General features: G+C 43.3%; 1 protein-coding gene across 1 annotated transcript; it reads right to left on the bottom strand.

Moving 5' to 3' along the window:
* Positions 1-595: 595 nt before the first annotated feature.
* On the bottom strand, positions 596-19,013 carry LOC115545236 (endoplasmic reticulum aminopeptidase 1). Its single transcript, XM_030358190.1, has 19 exons — positions 18,753-19,013; positions 16,764-17,286; positions 16,517-16,655; positions 16,154-16,288; positions 15,660-15,780; positions 14,562-14,713; positions 13,493-13,606; positions 10,282-10,413; positions 8,080-8,211; positions 7,403-7,486; positions 6,841-6,998; positions 6,447-6,526; positions 5,679-5,862; positions 5,124-5,280; positions 3,549-3,733; positions 2,445-2,606; positions 2,060-2,200; positions 1,278-1,359; positions 596-1,103 (listed from the first exon to the last, which is right to left on the bottom strand). The coding sequence occupies exons 2-19, from the start codon at positions 17,252-17,254 to the stop codon at positions 918-920; spliced, it is 2,835 nt and encodes a 944-aa protein (XP_030214050.1). The 5' UTR covers positions 17,255-17,286; positions 18,753-19,013; the 3' UTR covers positions 596-917.
* Between the last annotated feature and the right edge of the window lie 831 nt (positions 19,014-19,844).

Raw genomic sequence — 19,844 nt, 5'->3', positions numbered from 1 at the left:
TAGCCACCCTCCCCCTTCTGGCCACCATTGTACATTGTATTGTATTGTGTTGCATTGTATTATAGTACTTAACTGTGTAGCAACTGCAGTAGCTGCTATCATTGCTATAACACAGGGAATTGGTTAGCCTAGCGATTGTTGTACTTGCACTTGGTTCTATGAACATCCCTACTGTACCGACAGCGATATATTGTTACACTTTTTATGACAAATGTACTTATTGTAAGTCGCTTTGGATAAATGCCTTAAATGTAAATGTAAATTTTAAGAATGAAGTGGCAGAAATAAGCGTTGGCATTCATGAGGTAAGCCCCACCCCCTCTAGAAATGGGTGAATATTCGCTGGTTGTGTTGGTTTTTACTCAATCAAGTTAACTTTGTGATTTGCATGGTCAAGCTCATGCAAGTTACAGGAGGCAAAAATCTGCTTCACTTTTGGTGTGACAACGGCTGACGGGAATCAACCTAACAGGATAACCCTGTTTGAGTATCAGGTCCAGTTTCTTCGGACCTGATACTGGAGTACCAGCGGAAAGAGAGAGGGGTTATGACATGGTCACAATATGCACCATGTCTGGTAAAAGAACAACTATGATCATACCCATGTGGCCATTTAATTCAAATAGAAAAACGGAACAAACCAAACAAATTTGCAGGGAATAGAGTCAATAGGGCAATGACCATTTTTTTTCCATTTCAGAAAAAAGAATAAAATAGAATTGAGTCAATAGGGCAATGACCTCAAAAAAATGTATATTTACAAGAAAAAGGTGGAACTCAGACGGCCCCACGTGGGACTCCTACGTAAATGGTTCATTAAGCCGGACAACAAGTGTTGGATGTTTTGGGAAAGTCTATTTAGACAGTAGTCTTCACAGTGGGCAACCCACTTCCATTGCCAGCGTTAACGGATGGACCTAAAGGTCCTCGTGTCGAGTATGTTGCGTGTTCCCTCTGCTCGTGTGTTTGTCCAGCCAGGCCTGCAGCAGGGGCAGGTGTTTGTCCACCCATCGGATATTCAACTCAATGGTCTCGTACGTCTGCTGAATGCACCTCAGCTCTGAGCCCATCTCCTTGGTCAGGGAGCCAAAGAACTCCTGAACCTGAAGAAATAAGTGTTAAGAAGGAGAGAACAATTGCAGTGTGCAGACGAGTCCATGCTAATGATTTAAAAGGATTAACCTTGATAAATGTGAATTCTGACAAACATTGAAATCTTAGAATTGCTACTTAGAATTTGTGTGTGTGTGTGTGTGCGTGCGTGTGTGTGTTCTCACCTCTTTCAGCATGTGTGGGGTGGAGTACTGGTCTGTTACTCCAGTCACCATGCGGGCTATGGAGCTTGAGCCCTCCCCAAACCTTCACAGACAACACACACACACACACACACACACACACACACACACACACACACACACACACACACACACACACACACACACACACACACACACACACACACACACACACTTAAAATTAATTTACTTCAAAAGTAAATGTATGAAGTAATTTACTGCAAGAATCACAGTATTAAAACCTTTTGAATATAATCACTCATCTGTAGATCACTGATGGAAAGTGTTAATAACATAACATCAACTTCCTCTTTTAGAAGCTAGTTAACACTGATGGTGGCAGCAGGGTTATGAGTTAATATGATTATTATCTCATTAATATATAACCTTTTTCAACATTTTGATGTTTAAGAATTCGTCAAAAATATGCCAGTGCATTGAACAGCCCAATGCTAAAAGCCAATGTTTTGTGCATCCAGCCAAATCTAAGTATATTATACAGGTCAACTGTGTTGAAGGATTACCCATTGAGATGGACCGTCTTTCTGAGAGGTCTGAACTATGGGCCCTGCACTTTGAAAAAGCAACGATTTTCGGTATGTGAACTGATAATATCCACACAGAAAAACCCCAGTCAGATCCCAGTTGGGTTCGAACCCCGGTCATTATTGCAGAGATGTGATTTGTGCCAACCATTGAGCCACCATGCCAAGGTCAACCCTTTCTAACACATGGGAATGACATGAGACGAGAGGCAGACTGACTTCTTGATCAGGGCCGGCCAGTTTGCCCGGAGGAAGTCCCATGCTAGCTTGTAGCCATGGGGGTTCTTGCTAACAGCGATCACCACATGGGGAAGATCCTGGGTCTTCAGAACCTCCCCACGAAAACTCTCCTCCAGCAGTCTGAGAGAGAGAGAGAGAGAGAGAGAGAGAGAGAGAGAGAGAGAGAGAGAGAGAGAGAGAGAGAGAGAGAGAGAGAGAGAGAGAGAGAGAGAGAGAGAGAGAGAGAGAGAGAGAGAGAGAGAGGAGAAAACAAAAGCATGAGTGAGAGCTCAAAGAAATTGAAAGGCAATGTAAGGAAGAAGACAACTGAATTGCCCAGAACGGTGTTGTACTGCACATCCAACCGTCTATAACGCGGACCCACATGTGGAGTTTGTCCGTCAGGGGGCTGATGGAGAGCGCCGTCTTTATGCGGCTCTTGACTGACGTGTCCGGGGAACGGCCGTACATCTCATACAGGAAGTCCCACCCCTCTGGAGTGCGGGCTCCAATAGCAAACACGCAGAGGCTGATGTCACTGGGGAGACTGGAGAGGGATGAACATAGGTTTAGCAGAAGACAAACATTAACAAGACTGTTCATTCATTCCTGACCCTGCAGATATTCAAAAACATCCTTTTTTTTTTATATTTAATCATAAGATACAATAATATGCAGCTATTATAAGCAATATAATAGTTGCAACGGTGCGTCCATTTTCACACGGTTGGATGTTCTGCTGAGAACACCCGCGGTACCACAGAGTTTCCCTTAGAGGGCGCCAACTGCTGTTTAACCTAGAGGGGCACTCGCATTCGGGTTGAGCAAGCTACATAAGTATGTGGCTGTGGCAGTCTGTGTGGATGAGGTAGTTGCTCTAAGCAGCCTCACCTGGCCCGAGTCAGACTGATTGGACTCTGGGGCTGGGTGAGTCTGCACTGTTGCTCAGTGTGCACAGGTTCAACTATCCATCCATGTCCAATGCTACACGCCACCTATTGGACCTTACTGGGCTCCTCCAGACAAAGGACGCAGGGTGGTGATATTTAAAGCCATTTTACGGAAGGAGTTTGTATATAATGGCCTAATGCGCCATGTTGCCATGTTGAGTGTGTGTGGTGATGCCTGGTTTAACCTGTGCACACTGATGACTGAATGTGAAACAGGTGTGCAACAGACTCGGCCAGGTGCGGCGGCTTAAACCATCATCCACACACAATACACAGTCAGGAAGGTCTAAAAGAAAACGACAGCCCAAGCCTAGAAGAGGTGCCATGATGGGTCAGAAAGAGTCTGGAGTGGTCTTAAATCAAAATGTTCTCATACAGTGGCAGGTGCAATGTTGATCAGAAAAGACATTCTCACAAACTAATTTCCCTCACTAATAAGTAACGGGTGGACCTTTCTTACAGATTACCCTCCAGATAGCTCTTACATCGGGACCAAAGAGAGGGGTTCAGGGTTGGAGATCAGGTAAAGGGAGACTGACCTCATGTTGCCGTCCAGGGCCTTCCAGCTGTGGAAGAGCCTGCTGGCCTTTTCCACGCAGGGCGCATGGTTGCGCACGCAGGCGAACAGCAGCAGGTAGCTCCTCAGCACCCTCTCAGAGACCGACCCGGAGTCGCTCCACGTCTGCTGGTCGATGAGGGTCTGTAACAGCTCCACGATGTAGCCCTGAGGGGAACGCATTTCACCCACTTTAACTGAAGCCATTGTTAGAAGGCCGAATGGTTCAGTCCAGCGACGCTCCCCTCCGGTCCACGCAGCCCCAACATGCAGGGACGCAGTGGACGCTCCCCCGTAGAGAACAGAACCAGCAGCAACAGGATGTCCAAATGAGGTCAATACTGTTCGTGTACCCCTTACTGACAGTAAGTATGTATAAGGGATTTTAACCGGTTCAAGAAACGAAAATGAAAACAAAATCATACATATATTAATTACATTTCTCTGAAAATGTAATTTCTAAAATGCACATTTCTCAAGCATAGGTTCATTGTTATGTGGAGTGAAACAAGGCACAAGAGAGCTGCTGGAGATATGTTGCAGTGAGGGAGAGGGTGGGTTTTGCCCACTTGAGCCACAGTATTTAAACTAATAGCTTATTTTTTACTATTCTGTTCCGCAAACTAGGGCTGTACGGTATGGACTAAAATGTATATCACGGTATCATTTGAGGCATAGATGGTAACAGTATTATATCAAGGTATGTTAATTGTATCTTGTAATTTCGATATCAATACTTCTGAAGAGGTAAAATACTGGTTATGCAGCATAACTGCATGAAAGAAAAATGCTTACTTCCATCTCTGAAGAACCCTAATGTTTAATAGTATGGATTTCTTTCTCCACTTGCTCGCGGACCTTGAGGTATGGTTTTGGCATCTCAATTTGGCTGAAGTGTGTGCGGGCAGGTAACGCGTACCTGGGATCGAGTGTTTGGACCATCTCTTCAAAGCCCTTTCTTATCAACATTGCGAAAGGGAACCATGTCCTTACACAGGTAAACAGTGACGGCGTTTGTTATCTCGTTCCACCGCTGGCTTTTTCGGTCGTAAGGATTGGCTTTGGAAATTGCCTGCGGAAGCGATGTCTGTGGAAGAGATGCAGGGACAGCTTCACGCTACCAGCGTTTGTCTCATACGGTGTGGAATGAGAGCTCCTGAAGGGACTATTGCGCAAGCACACAGGCGCGTAGCAAGCATGCCTGCAAGCTTGCGCAATAGCATACTGCCTGAGAAGGCAGTATCGCATATAAATCTGGACCTGGGAAAAGTAACGTTGCGCCGAATTGAAAAAGGAACTACGTTTCGTTACCATATTTTCAGTAGTTGCGCGTAACTTTACTTTTTACATGAAAAAGTATTTACGTTACTGTATTAAGGTGTTACTTACTACCGGTCGCACCGGTCTCCGGGTAACGTCAAAATCCATACTGTAGCGCAAATTCACACCAGTGTACTTTCTATACCGTTTATACCGTACACCCCTACAGCAAACAATACGAATAGGAACTTTTGGGGGACATGTGTGGGGGCTTATACGCGGTTGGCGTCAGGCGAACCTTCATCTGGTTCTCCAGCGTCTTCATGTCCCTCTTCTCCATCAGCTTGTAGATGGGCACCAGCTCGCTGAGGCCCTGGGTGACCGCCAGGGTCTCCATCTCCCGGGACAGGTACAGGGACAGCTCCAGGGCCGTGTCCAGCGGCACCTTGCCCACACTGGGACACACGCACACATAGGATGGTAACATCACCTTTAACCAACTTTGCCTCACAGAGAGGCCTCTCATTTGCGAGAGGGACCACATAGCAATTATTATAGCAGATAATCTATTAATAAATAATAATCTGTTGCCATCCCAGTTTGGCTTAGTTTAGGAGGTAGAGCAGGTTGTCTTGTAACCGGAATGATGCTAGTTTGACCACCGGCCCCTCCTATCCGAGGGTCGAGGTGTCCCAAAGCAAGAGACCTAACGAGATGTCTGTGGCCTTGTGTGGATGACACCACCGTCAGTGAGTAAACGTGTGTGAATGAACCTTTGTACATTTATTTGGATTAAAGCGTCTGTTAACTGCCCTAAATGGAAGTGTAAATGCGATAAAAGGGGAGCCCTGACCTGACCAGCTGGAAGACATTGTTGATGAGGCTGGCGCGGTCGCTGCTGCTCAGGGCCGTGTGGTTGGTCTGCAGCAGGCGGGTCAGGCCGCTCCAGCCCTGCCCCTGGTAGTGCACCATGTAGTAGCCGCTCATGTCCACGTTGAACTTGACCCAGTCCACCTCCTCCTCCAGGTACAGGACGTCTGCAGGGACAGGTACACGTTGGACCCACTCAGACATGAAACCATTGGGTCAGCGTGACTGAAGCCATTGTTGGGCCCATGTACCAGTGGTTCTCCGTCAGTGGTCCCTTATCGGGTCCTGATCCATTTTGCCATTTTGATTTGAAATGTAGCCAATAAATAATAATAATTCTGTTTTTTTACCTATTTTTACTGTATACTTTTATTGTATCTAATTAAATGCGCATAATGAAAAACTGGGTGTCATGAACCCAATATTAGTGGCCCAAATCAAGTAAGTTTTATCTGGCAACCAGTCACCCCTAAAAGCATAGGTCTGAATAAATCTATTTCACAGCCTAAAGTCACAGTTTGTGTTTACTAAACATAATACACACCCCGACATCCATATGACCTTATATGGATCAGAGATCAGTTAACCTTATTAGTTTTCTTCGTTGTGGTGGTTAAATGTGTTTCTAAGATAACAATAATTAATTCATTTAATAAATTAAGTTGAGTACTTAAACTCTGTATCAATCTCGGTTTGGTGGCACAATATGAAATGGGTTGGGCATTGACCTCAAAAGTTACAGGGTTCTCACCAGTTTTGTTCTTCAGCAGAAAGCGTTGGATGGTGTTTGAGTGGCTGGTTTTGTAGGTCAACGGGATCTTCCACAGGAACCTATCGACGCACAGCATTAATGCTGATGAGGACATTGGTGACCCTGACAGTAGGAATCATCTCTTTTAACACACCATGAAGTAATGGTAGGAGAATACACATTAACACATCAACAATGTCCTCAATTAGTCAAATATCTAATTAGATTAGAATCATTTTCATCGATTGATCGATGTTGGACCCCTACTCATTGATTACACCTTGGTTGACTGGAAAAACCGGAGGATCGTCTCTCTGAACAACCTGCACGTTTTTATTGGACATAATGGCCCTGCCCGAACAGGGGTTCCCTGGGTGAGATCTGTAGACTTTACCCGTCGCTGAGGGCGGGACCGTCCGTTTTGAGGTAGCGTTCCTGATGGAGCCTGACCTCGCGGCCTTTCACCTCCACCGTGACCAATGGGAAGCCCTCCTGCAGCGTCCAGGTGTCCATAATGGTGCCCACGTCCAACTCGTCGTCTGTGTACCATTTCTACACACACACGTACACACACATTCAAACAACCACAATCATTACAATTCTATAGTAAAATCCCATGTTTCTTTTTTTTATTATATTCTAATATATTTTATATTCAAGAAGTCACACAATGCAAAGGCTGCCGGAAATTTGTTGTACTAGGGAAAGTTCTGTAACATTTTGCCACCGTCCCTGTCAGTACTCAAACACAGGGTCATTCCACGATATTCAAAATCCCGGCCAATCAAATTCCTGCTGTTTAAAGCATCAAAGCAGACAAACGAGAAAACAGGAAGTGCCGTAGATCTTGAGGCGTATTCAGCAGAGGATCATGGGTATTCCCAGCATGGGGGGGCATGCCCTCTACTTCCCTGGCTGCTAAAGTTGTCAGAGAATTGAGTTACGTCGGTACTTACAAAGCCCTCGGGTCGCAGCTTCCCCTCGGAGCAGAAGGCCTTCTGCTGGACTCCGCCCACCTCAAACTGGTCGGACTTACACACCTGTTGGGGGGGGACACACAATTCCTTGACTCGCATGTAACCACACTAGGACACCTTGTTTTAGCTACCATTGACCTCTACTTCCAGAAATCCTGTTGCCTTACAATTAGGGTTGTCAGTTAAACGCGTTATTAACGGCGTTAACGCAAACCAATTTTAACGGCGTTCATTTTTTTATCGCGCGATTAACGCAAATTCATATTTACATGTTTTTTCAAAGCAAAGAAGCAGTAGCCTGACTGCTATGTTCAAGGCAGTATGTTTGTATGTTCATCGTTTAATTGCACTATAGGCTTTTTTTCGTATCTTCCTGCTTTGATCAGTATATGCCAATGCCAATTGCCAACAAGGCAAGCCGATGCACTTCTCCATGTTGATAAGAGCATTAAAAGCATCGCGATTAAATATTTTAATCGCTTGACAGCCCTACTTACAATGTAAAACAAAGAAAGCCTCACAGAATTCTCATTTGATTGATCATCATAAAAAAAGAAGTATAAACTGTAGTTTGATCATGATATTTGTTTGAGAGTACGAACAGAGGACAAAATAATAATTGGAAGCACATGAGGACGGTCGGGACGCCTACTCACGTTGGAGAGGCTCTGCCAGAGGTGGCTGTTGACGGTGTTCTGGTAGCTGTAGCGACGGAGGTAGCGGATGATGCCCTCATTGAAGGCCTCTCGGGTCAGGAAGTCCCGCAGCATGTTCAGGATGCAGGCCCCCTGCGTTCACACACACAGACACATCATGAACACACACACACAGACACTATGAACACACACACACAGACACATCATGAACACACACACACAGACACTATGAACACACACACACAGACACATCATGAACACACACACATCATGAACAAACCCACACAGACACATCATGAACACACACACAGACACATCATGAACACACACACGGACACCTCATGAACACACACACACAGACACATCATGAACACACACACACAGACACATCATGAACACACACACACGGACACATCATGAACACACCCACACGGATACATCATGAACACACACACACGGACACCTCATGAAAACACACATATGGGGTCAGAACAGTCTCATTAATAATGAATGCACAGAGAAGGATTCACAAATGTATTTTGTGATTTATATATAAATTACTCTCTTCCCACAAATACATTTCAATGCACACATAAATGGATATTGGTATGTATAAATGTAAAATAAATCCATAAACAAAAATAAGTTTCACAAACACATTTCTGATCCACACACAAATGTACCTTGTTGTAAATAAATGTAATATAAATCCATAAATATATTAATTAAAAAAATATTCGCAATTTTCATCACAATGTATTTGGATGTTGTAACATTTATATACAAACTGTTAAACTTGTATTTACAAGACGTTTTTCATTTGTGAACTTACTTGCATTTGTGTGGGAACTGGTCTGTATTTATGTGTGGATTTTTGAGACTCTCCTGACGTCGCTAGATTCACAAATGCATTTTTTTCAACAAGGAAGTCTCTGTAGCCAATCAGATGCCTCCCTCGTTTTCAGCCAATCACGTGACTGCTGTGACTAGGTTTTTACGTCGGTGCCGTTTACTACTTTAACGGCACCGATAATCCCAAAACCCAGTCGAAACTAGATGGAAAAAGTGTGTAGCTAAACGTGACGCAGCATTTACTTCTTCACCACCTAGAGATTGTTATGTACGATCATTCAAAAAACCATGTTCTTTCCGATAGAGTAGACATTTGACAGAGAACCGGGAGGCTCGGAGGCTGGACTCAGAGGTCGGAACTGCAGCCATGTGATTGGCTGAAAACGAGGGAGGCATCTGATTGGCTACAGAGACTTCCTTGTTGAAAAAAATGCATTTGTGAATCTAGCGACGTCAGGAGAGTCTCAAAAATCCAAACATAAATACAGACCAGTTCACGCACAAATGCAAATAAGTTCGTCTTGTAAATACAAGTTTAACAGTTTGTATATAAATGTAACAACATCCAAATACATTGTGATGAAAATTGCAAATATTTTTTAAATTAATATATTTATGGATTTATATTACATTTATTTTATTCCGATATTCTGGTGTCTCACCTTCCTAGTCCTAATCTGGGGAGACGGGTAACCAAATGGGAGCACATTCTGTTGTTTGTTCTGAAATGTTGTACATTCTGTTGTTCTGTAAATGTGGTACATTCTGTTGTACGTTCTGTACATTCTGTTGTATGTTGTGCTTTATAAATGTGGTACATTCTGTTGTATTTTGTGTTTTATAAATGTTTTACATTGTGTTATATATTCCGCTATATAAATGTGGTACATTCTGTTGTATGTTGTGTTTTTTAAATGTGGTACATTCTGTTGTAGGTTGTGCTTTATAAATGTGGTACATTCTGTTGTATGTTGTGCTTAATAAATGTGGTACATTCTGTTGTATGTTGTGCTTTATAAATGTGGTACATTCTGTTGTATGTTGTGTTTTATAAATGTGGTACATTCTGTTGTATGTTGTGCTTTATAAATGTGGTACATTCTGTTGTATGTTGTGCTTTATAAATGTGGTACATTCTGTTGTATGTTGTGTTTTATAAATGTGGTACATTCTGTTGTATGTTGTGTTTTATAAATGTGGTACATTCTGTTGTTTGTTGTGCTTTATAAATGTGGTACATTCTGTTGTATGTTGTTAATTCCCCCCATGATGTGCCGCCCTCTCGGCCTGGTCGCCCTTGAGACGCCTTCAATGTGTTCCACCGGGATAAGGGTTAAAAAAGGACGGCACCTTGCTGTACGAGACGTCATCAAACATCTCCCGGATCTGGGAGGGGGTTTCCACCGGGGTGGAGACGGGATGGGAGGAGGTGAGAGAGTCGACCTCCATGGCGTTGAAGCATTTGCCCAGAAAGAAGTCATCCTATGGGAGGAGGGACAAGTCAATGAAGAGGTCAGAAAGGTGGAGGGTTAGGGAAGTGAAATTAGTTTCCCGCCTGATGACAGTGTGGCAGGTTTATAGAAGGTACCTTTTAGGCAAGGCTCCGAACCAGAGGCGTCGTCAGCCCCTTTTTACTGGGGCACGTGCCCCAGTAAAAGTCTCCAGTGCCCCAGTAAAATTCCATTGATCATTATTAAATTAATCTGCAGAAGCGCCGCTCTCGCTATGGAATCGGCAGGATTCATCAAGTGCATCTCCTGCTGCCTCGGGAGTCTTCAGTCGAGCCTGCCTCTTACCAGCCAATCAAAAAACGAAAGGGGCTACATAAAAGCCAATCAGAAAATAGCCCTATTGTATCTGGGTAAGATTTAACGCAACAACCAATGAAAAAAATCAGTTATTTACGGATTCGTCCACGTGACTCTTCTGAATGTTTCAGTGGTAAAGTGTGTAAAGTATGACCAAAGTGTTTCTTTCTGTTCAATAGTAGATAGAACTTTATCAATCCCCTGTAGGAGAAATTTGTTAATAAAACAATAATGGTAAAAAAAATAAGGAATCTCCCACTTCCGGCTTCCATGAAAGAGAACCATACTAATTCACACAATAGCGTTGATGCAAATCTAGCATTAAAGGTTAATTTAAGGAAGTTCTCTCCAGTCACGCTGAAACTAGTTTGCTAGTAGTAGCGCTTTAATTTGCAGTGTAAGAGAATTCTGAGAAATCTGAATGCTGACAAAATTCTCAGAATTCTGACACTGACACAAACAATGACAACTTGATTGCTGTTAAAGAATGTTGCCCACATAATTAGCACCAGTTTTTCAATACTGAGCGTCTGTAGCCTGTAGTTTTATAGCACACACACACACACACACACACACACACACACACACACACACACACACACACACACACACACACACACACACACACACACACACACACACACACACACACACACACCTCATGCGTGCACGCACACACGCGGAAAATGAATAATGAATGAAAAATTGTCTGTCTTCAAAACTTGAGGAAGTTTTAGTGGACAAAAACTTCCTTAACACAAAAAAGGAAATTATGGATATACAGGGTGTTTTTAACATACTGGATCCAACAATGTTCCCAACACTGACACAGATAATTCAGATCATTGCACTCACAATTCCTGTAAACAGTTGTAGTTGTGAGCGATCTTTCAGTGTGTCGAGAAGGCTCCACACCTGGCTTAGGTCAACCATGGGGCAAGGAAGGCTTCACCAACTTTCTCTTTTGTCCATTGAAAAGGAGCAACTATGCAAAGTGAGTCAAAGCCACGATATTGACCGCTTTGCCACCATGAAGGCGCGGCGATACAGCTTAATAGTGAAAAAATAATCATTTAAAAAGGCTCTATGCAGTAGTGTATGGCCTTATTTAGTTTAATTTAAGAGCTTTGATGGTTCTATAACATTTTCCAGGTTGATTGGTGGCAATGAGCCACCTCACCTTAAGTCAGAAATTCTATTAGTTTTAAACCTTGTTTCTTGCCTTTTTAGTACATGTCGTTCTGGCAAAATTATGCTGTTTCCACACAGCTTCTAAATAAATATAGATGTGTAGACTTCTCCTGATAAAGAGGTGAAGGTCATAAAGAGACTTTTTGTTTATTTGTCAGTTACCTTATTTGTAAATCTTTGAGATGTGTATGTGTTTAAATAAATATAATTGTACGGTACTCATGAATCCGTCTTTGCGTCTTTACCTTTACCAGTGCTTTAATATAGCCTACAATATGACAGTGACAATGATTTTGAAGCTCGTACATACCCTTCTGTATCCATCTATTTCATATTGTGCACACGTAAAAAAAAAAATGTTGGCAGTTGGGGGCCTGTGCCCCAGTAAAACTCTAGGTCTAGCAACGCCCCTGCTCCGAACCGGTTCAAGGAACGAAAATGAAAACCGAAAACGAACGGAATTTTACAAGGAACAGAAACAGAAATGAAAACCAAATGGTCTTCAACTGTTCCGGAACAGAAACGTTGTTCTGAAATCCCCAAAACTGGTTAATACTTTTTTTTCTCTATATAGCCTATAGAATTTCACAAAAGCATAGCCTATTTCATGAAAAAAAATATATATATATTTCCGGTTGCTGCGTTCACTTCACCGCCCGCTAAGCTCAGTTGTCACAAATTCCCACCACCACCCTGGCTAAAGGCGATTTCGCTTATGGTGGGGTTAGAAATGATTGAGCGAGCCTCTATATCTGAAGATCTTACAACCAGGTAAAGAGTTTCTAGCCCACTTATCTAGAAATGATTTTGATACAAAATTATATTTATCATAGAATATAGGATACAGTCAGCAGCAGTCTGCCTGGTATGTGAGATGGATATCGTTAATATTTTTGGATGCTGCCTGTGATTTATGATTTTTAGCTCATTTAGACTACTGTGTAAATTACTGGCAAATACCAATATCTAGGTCTTTTGTAAGGTATCGACGCGACCACAAAAATAGACTGGGCCCAATAACACTGCCGGAACGTTAAGAACGAACGTTATTTTACGTTCCGAACCGGTTCAGAAACGATATGTTGGTGGCGGAACGCAAGAACTAAAACGTCAAATATACCGGTTCCGTTTGGAGCGGAACGATTGGAAAATAATTTCGTTTTCAAGCCCTGCTTTTAGGGGATTTACATTGAGGGGATTTTGCTGACACTTTTATCCAAAACGACTTAGAACCAATCATTCACACACTGACCGCACAACCATGCAGGGCGACAGCCAGCACGTCAGTAGTAGTCAGGGTGAGGTTCCTTGCTCAGAGACACCTCAACACTCAGCTAGGAGGAGTCGGGGATCGAACTAGCAACCTTCGGGTTACCAGTCAACTTTCTCTACCTCCTGAGCTACTGCCACCCAGTACCAGGTGAAGAGAAGGAGCCAAGTGTAGAGAAGGTGCCAAGTGTATAGAAGGTACCAGGTGTATAGAAGGTACCAGGTGTATAGAAGGTACCAGGTGTATAGAAGGTGTAGAAGGGTTGAGTACTACACGTCTCCGGAGCTCTCACCACTTGAAGCTCGGGGTAGGTGATGTCCACCGAGACAAACTCCATGAACTTGGCGAAGCCCTCGTTGAGCCACAGGTCGTTCCACCACTCCATGGTGACCAGGTTCCCAAACCACTAGACAACAACAGGAAACCCAGTTAGCCATCTCACCCCTGGATATGCCAAACTCATTTTGATCTTCTTTAAGAGAGATAATATGTTACTTCACACAGATGAAATGAAATACAAGCAATTAGCCACTATGTCTATAATCCATGTAGTAGTGGGATGTATTGTATGTGCTATGATTCTAAATTAAAACACATTTGGTTTTCCCTTTACTAAATATTTGTCAGGCATGCGTTTTAATATAACATCCTCTCTTTATGATAATAAAATATAATTAATTGGTAATTTCATCGTCATTGGTCGGCAAGGACCAAATTCAATTTGAGAGATTCCCTGGGTTGATCGAGTCATTGATATACTACTTTGAATGTAGACATTTAATAACTTCAATACTATTTGAAGAAAAACAAAAAAGAGAAGTGGAAAAGTTACACAGCAGAGCTTTAGAAACGTTATGTTATAACTTATTAATAGTTAAAGTAGAAATATCAATAAAAAAGTAAAAAGTGAAGACATTCAGCTAAACCGTCACATGATGTGTGTGTGTGTGTGTGTGTGTGAAGCTATACTAGCTTCAAACACACACACACACACACACACACACACACACACACACACACACACACACACACACACACACAACACACACACACACACACACACACACACACACACACACACACTACTGCTCTGTATACCTGAGCCAGGAATATATTCATCCTTTTAAAAAGGTTCTGAAAACTATTTCATGTAGACGCTCACTTAAAGACTACAGGGATCTTTGTTCATTGTTTTTACTCTGCAGCAACGTACACGAATCTCATGTCTAAACTCAACAAAGTGTAGCCTAGAGCTAGCATAAAATAACAAATCTTGCATATTGTACATTTAAAAAAGTATTTTTTCCTCTTTATCTCCATATCCCTAGCTAGTGAAATGCAAGATCCAGGTGAAAGGTTACCTGGTGGGCCAGCTCGTGAGCGATCACCATGGTGATGCCCAGCTTGTCGGAGGCTGAGGACTTGGGTTGGAAGAGCAGGCCTGCCTCCCTGTAGGTGGTCAGACCCCAGTTCTCCATCGCCCCCGACTGGAAGTCTGGGATGGCCACCAGGTCTGCAGGGATCAACAACACAACATCCATTTGGATCGATTTGAGTACATTTGCATTTCCTCTACTCTGCTCTAGACAATACCACTATGGTAATATGGTACAATACCACTGGCTTTAACTTGTTTGAAGAGGGGGAAAAAAATGAAAAAACGAAATGGGACTGATTATATGATTATAGCATTCACTCAATACATTGAATATAATTATTCCCACTTAAAGTGATAATAGAAGGAGTCCCAACAAGGACTCAGCCATGCATGGCTGAGGAGTAGGTGGTGTCCGATGGATAGAGTTTCATTCACCACCACAGATTCTTGATTCCTAAAGACATCTCAGGATCTTTAACCTTGAATTTTGATCCTTCTGAACAAAGTGTGCTACTTTGTGAACTACTCTGTGTTCAGAGACACAAGGAGCCTCTAGATGGCGTTTTTACACAAGTCTCTCACAGAATTAACATTTTAAATTGCAGATGGAAGATTGTTTTTATTAGAGGCTCGTTTTCTGTTCCACATCCATTGTGGGATACAGTCAAGGGCTTCATAACATCTCACTTGAACTCATCTTATCTGAATACATGTAAAAAAAAGATTCTCCCTAAACATACAGATCGTGAGACTAGGGGTCCGAGGTTTACTCGAGTAATCATCGAGCAAATCATAAACCATTACAGAATTATTTTTATATTGTAGTTTTCCAACATGATCCAAATACATGATCGATTTCGTTGATATGTAAATCAGTGAAGTTTTAGAGCAGGATATATCTCTAAATAGTCCAAAGCTGTTATTTATATTATAAACCATATAATTATTGCATTATTTCATACCCATGAAAGTTGCCTAAAGAACCTTTTACCACAAGGTTCGTATTTGTAGTTCTATGAATGTATTTATAATGATGGCAAAGGGTTGTACACCAAACACGACAAGGGACCAGACCACATACCCTGCTTCGGCAGCGGGTAGGGGATGTCAAAGAAGTCATCGTAGAAGTCCAACAGCTTGACCGCAGCATCCAATGCGAAGGAGGTCTGGTCAATCTTCTCTGGTGACGCGTAAACGGAAATCTGAGGGATGTCATATTTTCAAATGTTCACACACTCACACTCACGCCACAGACCAAGTGATGAAGAGGTTAAGGGTTATGAAGGTGTCCATTTAGCATCAGCAAACTGTGTTTCATCAAATTCATTGCAATCTCACGTAAGTTCAGTGCATTAATGTCCTTTTTGTTTCAGTTAACACATCAATAAATAAAAGGGGAGGTATGACTAAATCACAAAAGACAAGATGCGTCAATGAAACATTCAACCACCCAATCAGATCGTCCTTTGTATGACTCATTGGTTTGATAGCCAATGGGATGACTACTTGGTTAGAGAGTTAATTGAATGTCCATTTAAAGATTCCTCAGTTATCATGTAACCCCCTCCAGCTCACCTTGACCCCGTGTTGGGTGGTCTTGCTGACAGACAGGAAGTCGGACACGATGAAGGCGACCAGGTATGTGCTCATCCTCACACTGGTGTCAAAGTAGTCCTTCAGCAAGCCCCCGGCCAACTCTACTGTGTTTATCTTGGAGAGGAAGGGGAGCAGTGAGAGAAGTACAACCTGGAGGAGAACGTCTCGAGTCGAACCACACAATCACCGCAACAACACAGTCATCAAAGCGGTGTGATATGCACCACAAATGTCAACTAACACCAGAGTAACACTTTCCCCAAGGTCCCACCGTGGCCACAGCAATAACATCACCACAGCAACCAGACAGTGGACACAATAGCAGGTCTGACTCTCATGTACCTTGGGCATGTTGGATATGGCGATATGGCGTGGCTCCCGTACGATCTGAATTGTGAAGTTAGCTTTGAACGCTGGCTCGTCAAAGCATGGGAAGGCTGCCCGGGCGCTGGTGGCCTCAAACTGGGTGGAGGCCACGTACCTGGGGAACAGAGGTCAAGCTGTTAGTACTTCAGTTGTAATCGACATATTTGGTCAACATCACCGCGGAAGTGTTGTATATCCACAACATAGACTGATGGTCACCTACCTGATCTCCCCACTGCTCGCACGGTAACTGCTCTTATAGAAGCCGTGATAGTTATCTGACAAGTTGGCGGAAAACTCCAGCAGAACGTCATACGTCCCGCCTTGGTAGAGGACCCGGTCGGAAAGAAGAGCTAACTGTTCAGAAGCAGGGTGCTCTAGGAAGCGCAGGGGGGTTGGAGGTCCCCCAGGCACCAGGAGCGTCACCTTGGAGATGAGCAGCTCACTACTGTGAAGGACGATGGTCGTGGTGTTTTCTAGGACCTCCAGTTCGATGTGGACCACGCCGGTGAAGCGGAGTGTGTTCATGTCGGGGTGGACAGTGAGGTTGTAGTGAAGGGGAACCACTGTCTGGGGGAGCCTCATGCGTTCCCAGGGGAAGGCTTGGTCGGCCGGGGGAGGCGTCCCGGCAGAGTCGCTGCCTGGTAGCTGTGCCGCGAGGGAGGGAACGCTGGCCTCCAGCAGGAGGAGTACGAGGAGAGGAACAGCTAGCATGGTGGCGAAGGAACGTTGGGTTTACACCACTCCTACGGGTTACAGTAGGAAAAGGAGAACACTGTTTATTTTAGCAATCTGGGGTTGTGAGGTACAACAGCAGAATACACAAAGTTTGATCCTGCATTGAAAAAATAAACGGCCTAAGGGGATGGGTCCACTACGGGCCTTTGTCTGGTCAATTGCTGAAAAAAAACACAACGTTGTGCTTTTCTTACTGTTATGACAAGTGGTCACATTAGCTCCTTACCTCCTAGCTTAACATCGTTGCAAAAACATATTCATCACTTAATACCCAAGGGAATGTGCAACACCATGTAAGACTGAACACATGGATGAACTGGATGTTACATCCACCTTAAAACGGAAAGTAATAAAAATAAACACACATGCTATATATTCAGACATCTTTTGGAATCCATTGAGCAGTTTAACATTATATTACATCCAGTGTTTAGAGACATATTTACATTTTAAGGCATTCAAAACTATTTAACAAAATAGCTGTTCAGGCTGAGGTATAGCTATGAGCAGGGCCGACGGACTGCGGGGGAAAGTGAGGCAGTCCTGGGGGGGACTGACTTTTTTTTTTTTTCTTGAATTATCCACCAGCCCATAGTGTTAGGAGACGCACACGGCCCCATCTCCAACCCCCCCCGTCCCCCCGTCAACAATTGTTCTCTACCCCCCCGTCAACGATTGTTCGCTACCCCCCGTCAACAATTCAGCGCAGGGGTCTGGTAGAGGGAATTCGGGGGGGGGGGGGGGCATCAGTACCTCTTGTATACAGGGCCCAGGATTTGGTGCAACGGCCCTGGCTATGAGAAGTACAACTCCGTAACAAACGGAAAAAAGTGAACAGAAGTGGTTTAAAGACCATCAAATACAATTAGCATTTAGCAGACGCTTTTATCCAAAGCGACTTACAACGGTTAATACACACATTGACACACCGACGGCAGAGCCAACCATGCAACCAGCTCGTCAAGAGCAGTTGGGGTTAAGTGACTTGTTCAGGGACACATCAACGCTCAGCTAGGAGGAGCTGGGGATCGAAGTAGCAACCTATCTGTTACGAGACAACCGCTCTACCTCCTGAGCTAAGCTGACCCAAGAAAAGAGGCGTGTGTGGGTCATTGCGGACAGGGTCGTCGGGACGTTAACGTACAACCCCTATCTCGAACACACCCCCTCGCCCGTGCCACGGGAGTGAATCATATTCGATTGATCCAATATGGACTAATCCAATACGATGTTGGATCAGATCACTAGAAATAGTAGTTATGCTGAGAGGGAAACAGAACTGCCTCCCTAGTAGGAACCTCGTGCTTCCTACATTTCAAGAACATATCAAGAGTGCACTTTTAGTCATTCCGAACTATGTTAGGCCTGTTTCGTTCAGGCTTTAGGGAATTGATAAAGAATATATAGTGTATAACTTTTTAATTCATTCATTAACTAATTATTTTGCATTGATAATAACCAAATGTGGGTTTACCTGTCAGCGGCGGCTTCTCCCCCAAAGCGAAAGTGAAAACAAACGATTCATTGGAGGTGAACTGCATGCTGGGAGCGTCCCCAAAGGTAGACTAAACTCGTTTCGTGAGACAGGTCCATCTCTGAATTTAAAGTTATTCAGTTTTCAACGGGTGTATACAGTCTAAGTTATGAACTTGATTGACTTTATTCAAAGGTTGTATAGTTTTTGAGATGCTGCGCACAGTTGGAAGTGGATTGTCGGTGTCATAAACAAGACTTCCGTATTCTTCAAAATAAAAGCCTCAAAATGGTAAATACTAAATGTATCACATGAATATGTCTATCTCACTAACAATAACCGTAGTTATATAACTAAGTAAGAATTAGAAGAGATAAATACATTTTCTACAATAGTTTGTGTTGGTTATTAAATTATTTTCTCCACCTGCCTGTCCCTCTCTCCTAATGCGTCTCAGACTGGTGGAGGAAGTGTGCTTGTCCCTGTCATGGACCTATTAAAGAAGGTCCCGGTCAGAACTTCTGAGTGTCTGAGTGTTGACTGACGACCGATCTATCTCATTGGTCCCAAATCAGTGCGGCAAGGCACACTGTTTTGCCTTGATGAAAGGTTGGGTGTATCATTATATTTGGTGGAATTCAATATATATTCTGGCAGTTATATATATGAGGAAATAATATATATGAATGCATTGGAAACAATATGATATAGAGCGGGATAAACTACAAGTGTGGTAGAGATGCACACAGTTTGATAGAGAAGAAGATGAACAGAGATGTCACACACACATACACAAAAGCACACAAACACGCACGCAGGCACACACACACACACACACACACACACACACACACACACACACACACACACACACCTGGAACCCAGTAGGTTGGAGTGGTTACAATAAAATAAAATAACCACTGTTGCAGGTGCTCATCAAGCAATTAATTTACAATGGAAGTCAAAGGAGGAACAAACGTTGACTTAAATTGTTCCGTTTACACTTTAATTTTTTTGCTATTCAATTTGTCTAGGCACATCAGAGGAAGTTGAGGGGACAGCGTTCCTGGAGAAGCAGCTTGAAGACATTTT

This window comes from Gadus morhua, chromosome 6 (assembly GCF_902167405.1).
Source record: "Gadus morhua chromosome 6, gadMor3.0, whole genome shotgun sequence".
Classification (NCBI taxonomy): domain Eukaryota; kingdom Metazoa; phylum Chordata; class Actinopteri; order Gadiformes; family Gadidae; genus Gadus; species Gadus morhua.
Note: the sequence above shows the minus strand (reverse complement) of the source record. Positions and strands in the feature narration are given on the sequence as shown.

What these genes read in the sequence shown, in the direction of transcription:
- LOC115545236 (XM_030358190.1), bottom strand. Translation starts at nt 17,254, where the DNA reads ATGCTAGCTGTTCCTCTCCTCGTACTCCTCCTGCTGGAGGCCAGCGTT. An exon ending in CCTACCCCGAGCTTCAAGTG is followed by an intron (nt 10,414 to 13,492) that starts GTGAGAGCTCCG and finishes CTCCTCCCATAG; the next exon opens with GATGACTTCTTTCTGGGCAA. An exon ending in GCCCTGGACGGCAACATGAG is followed by an intron (nt 2,607 to 3,548) that starts GTCAGTCTCCCT and finishes ATCCCTCTCCAG; the next exon opens with TCTCCCCAGTGACATCAGCC.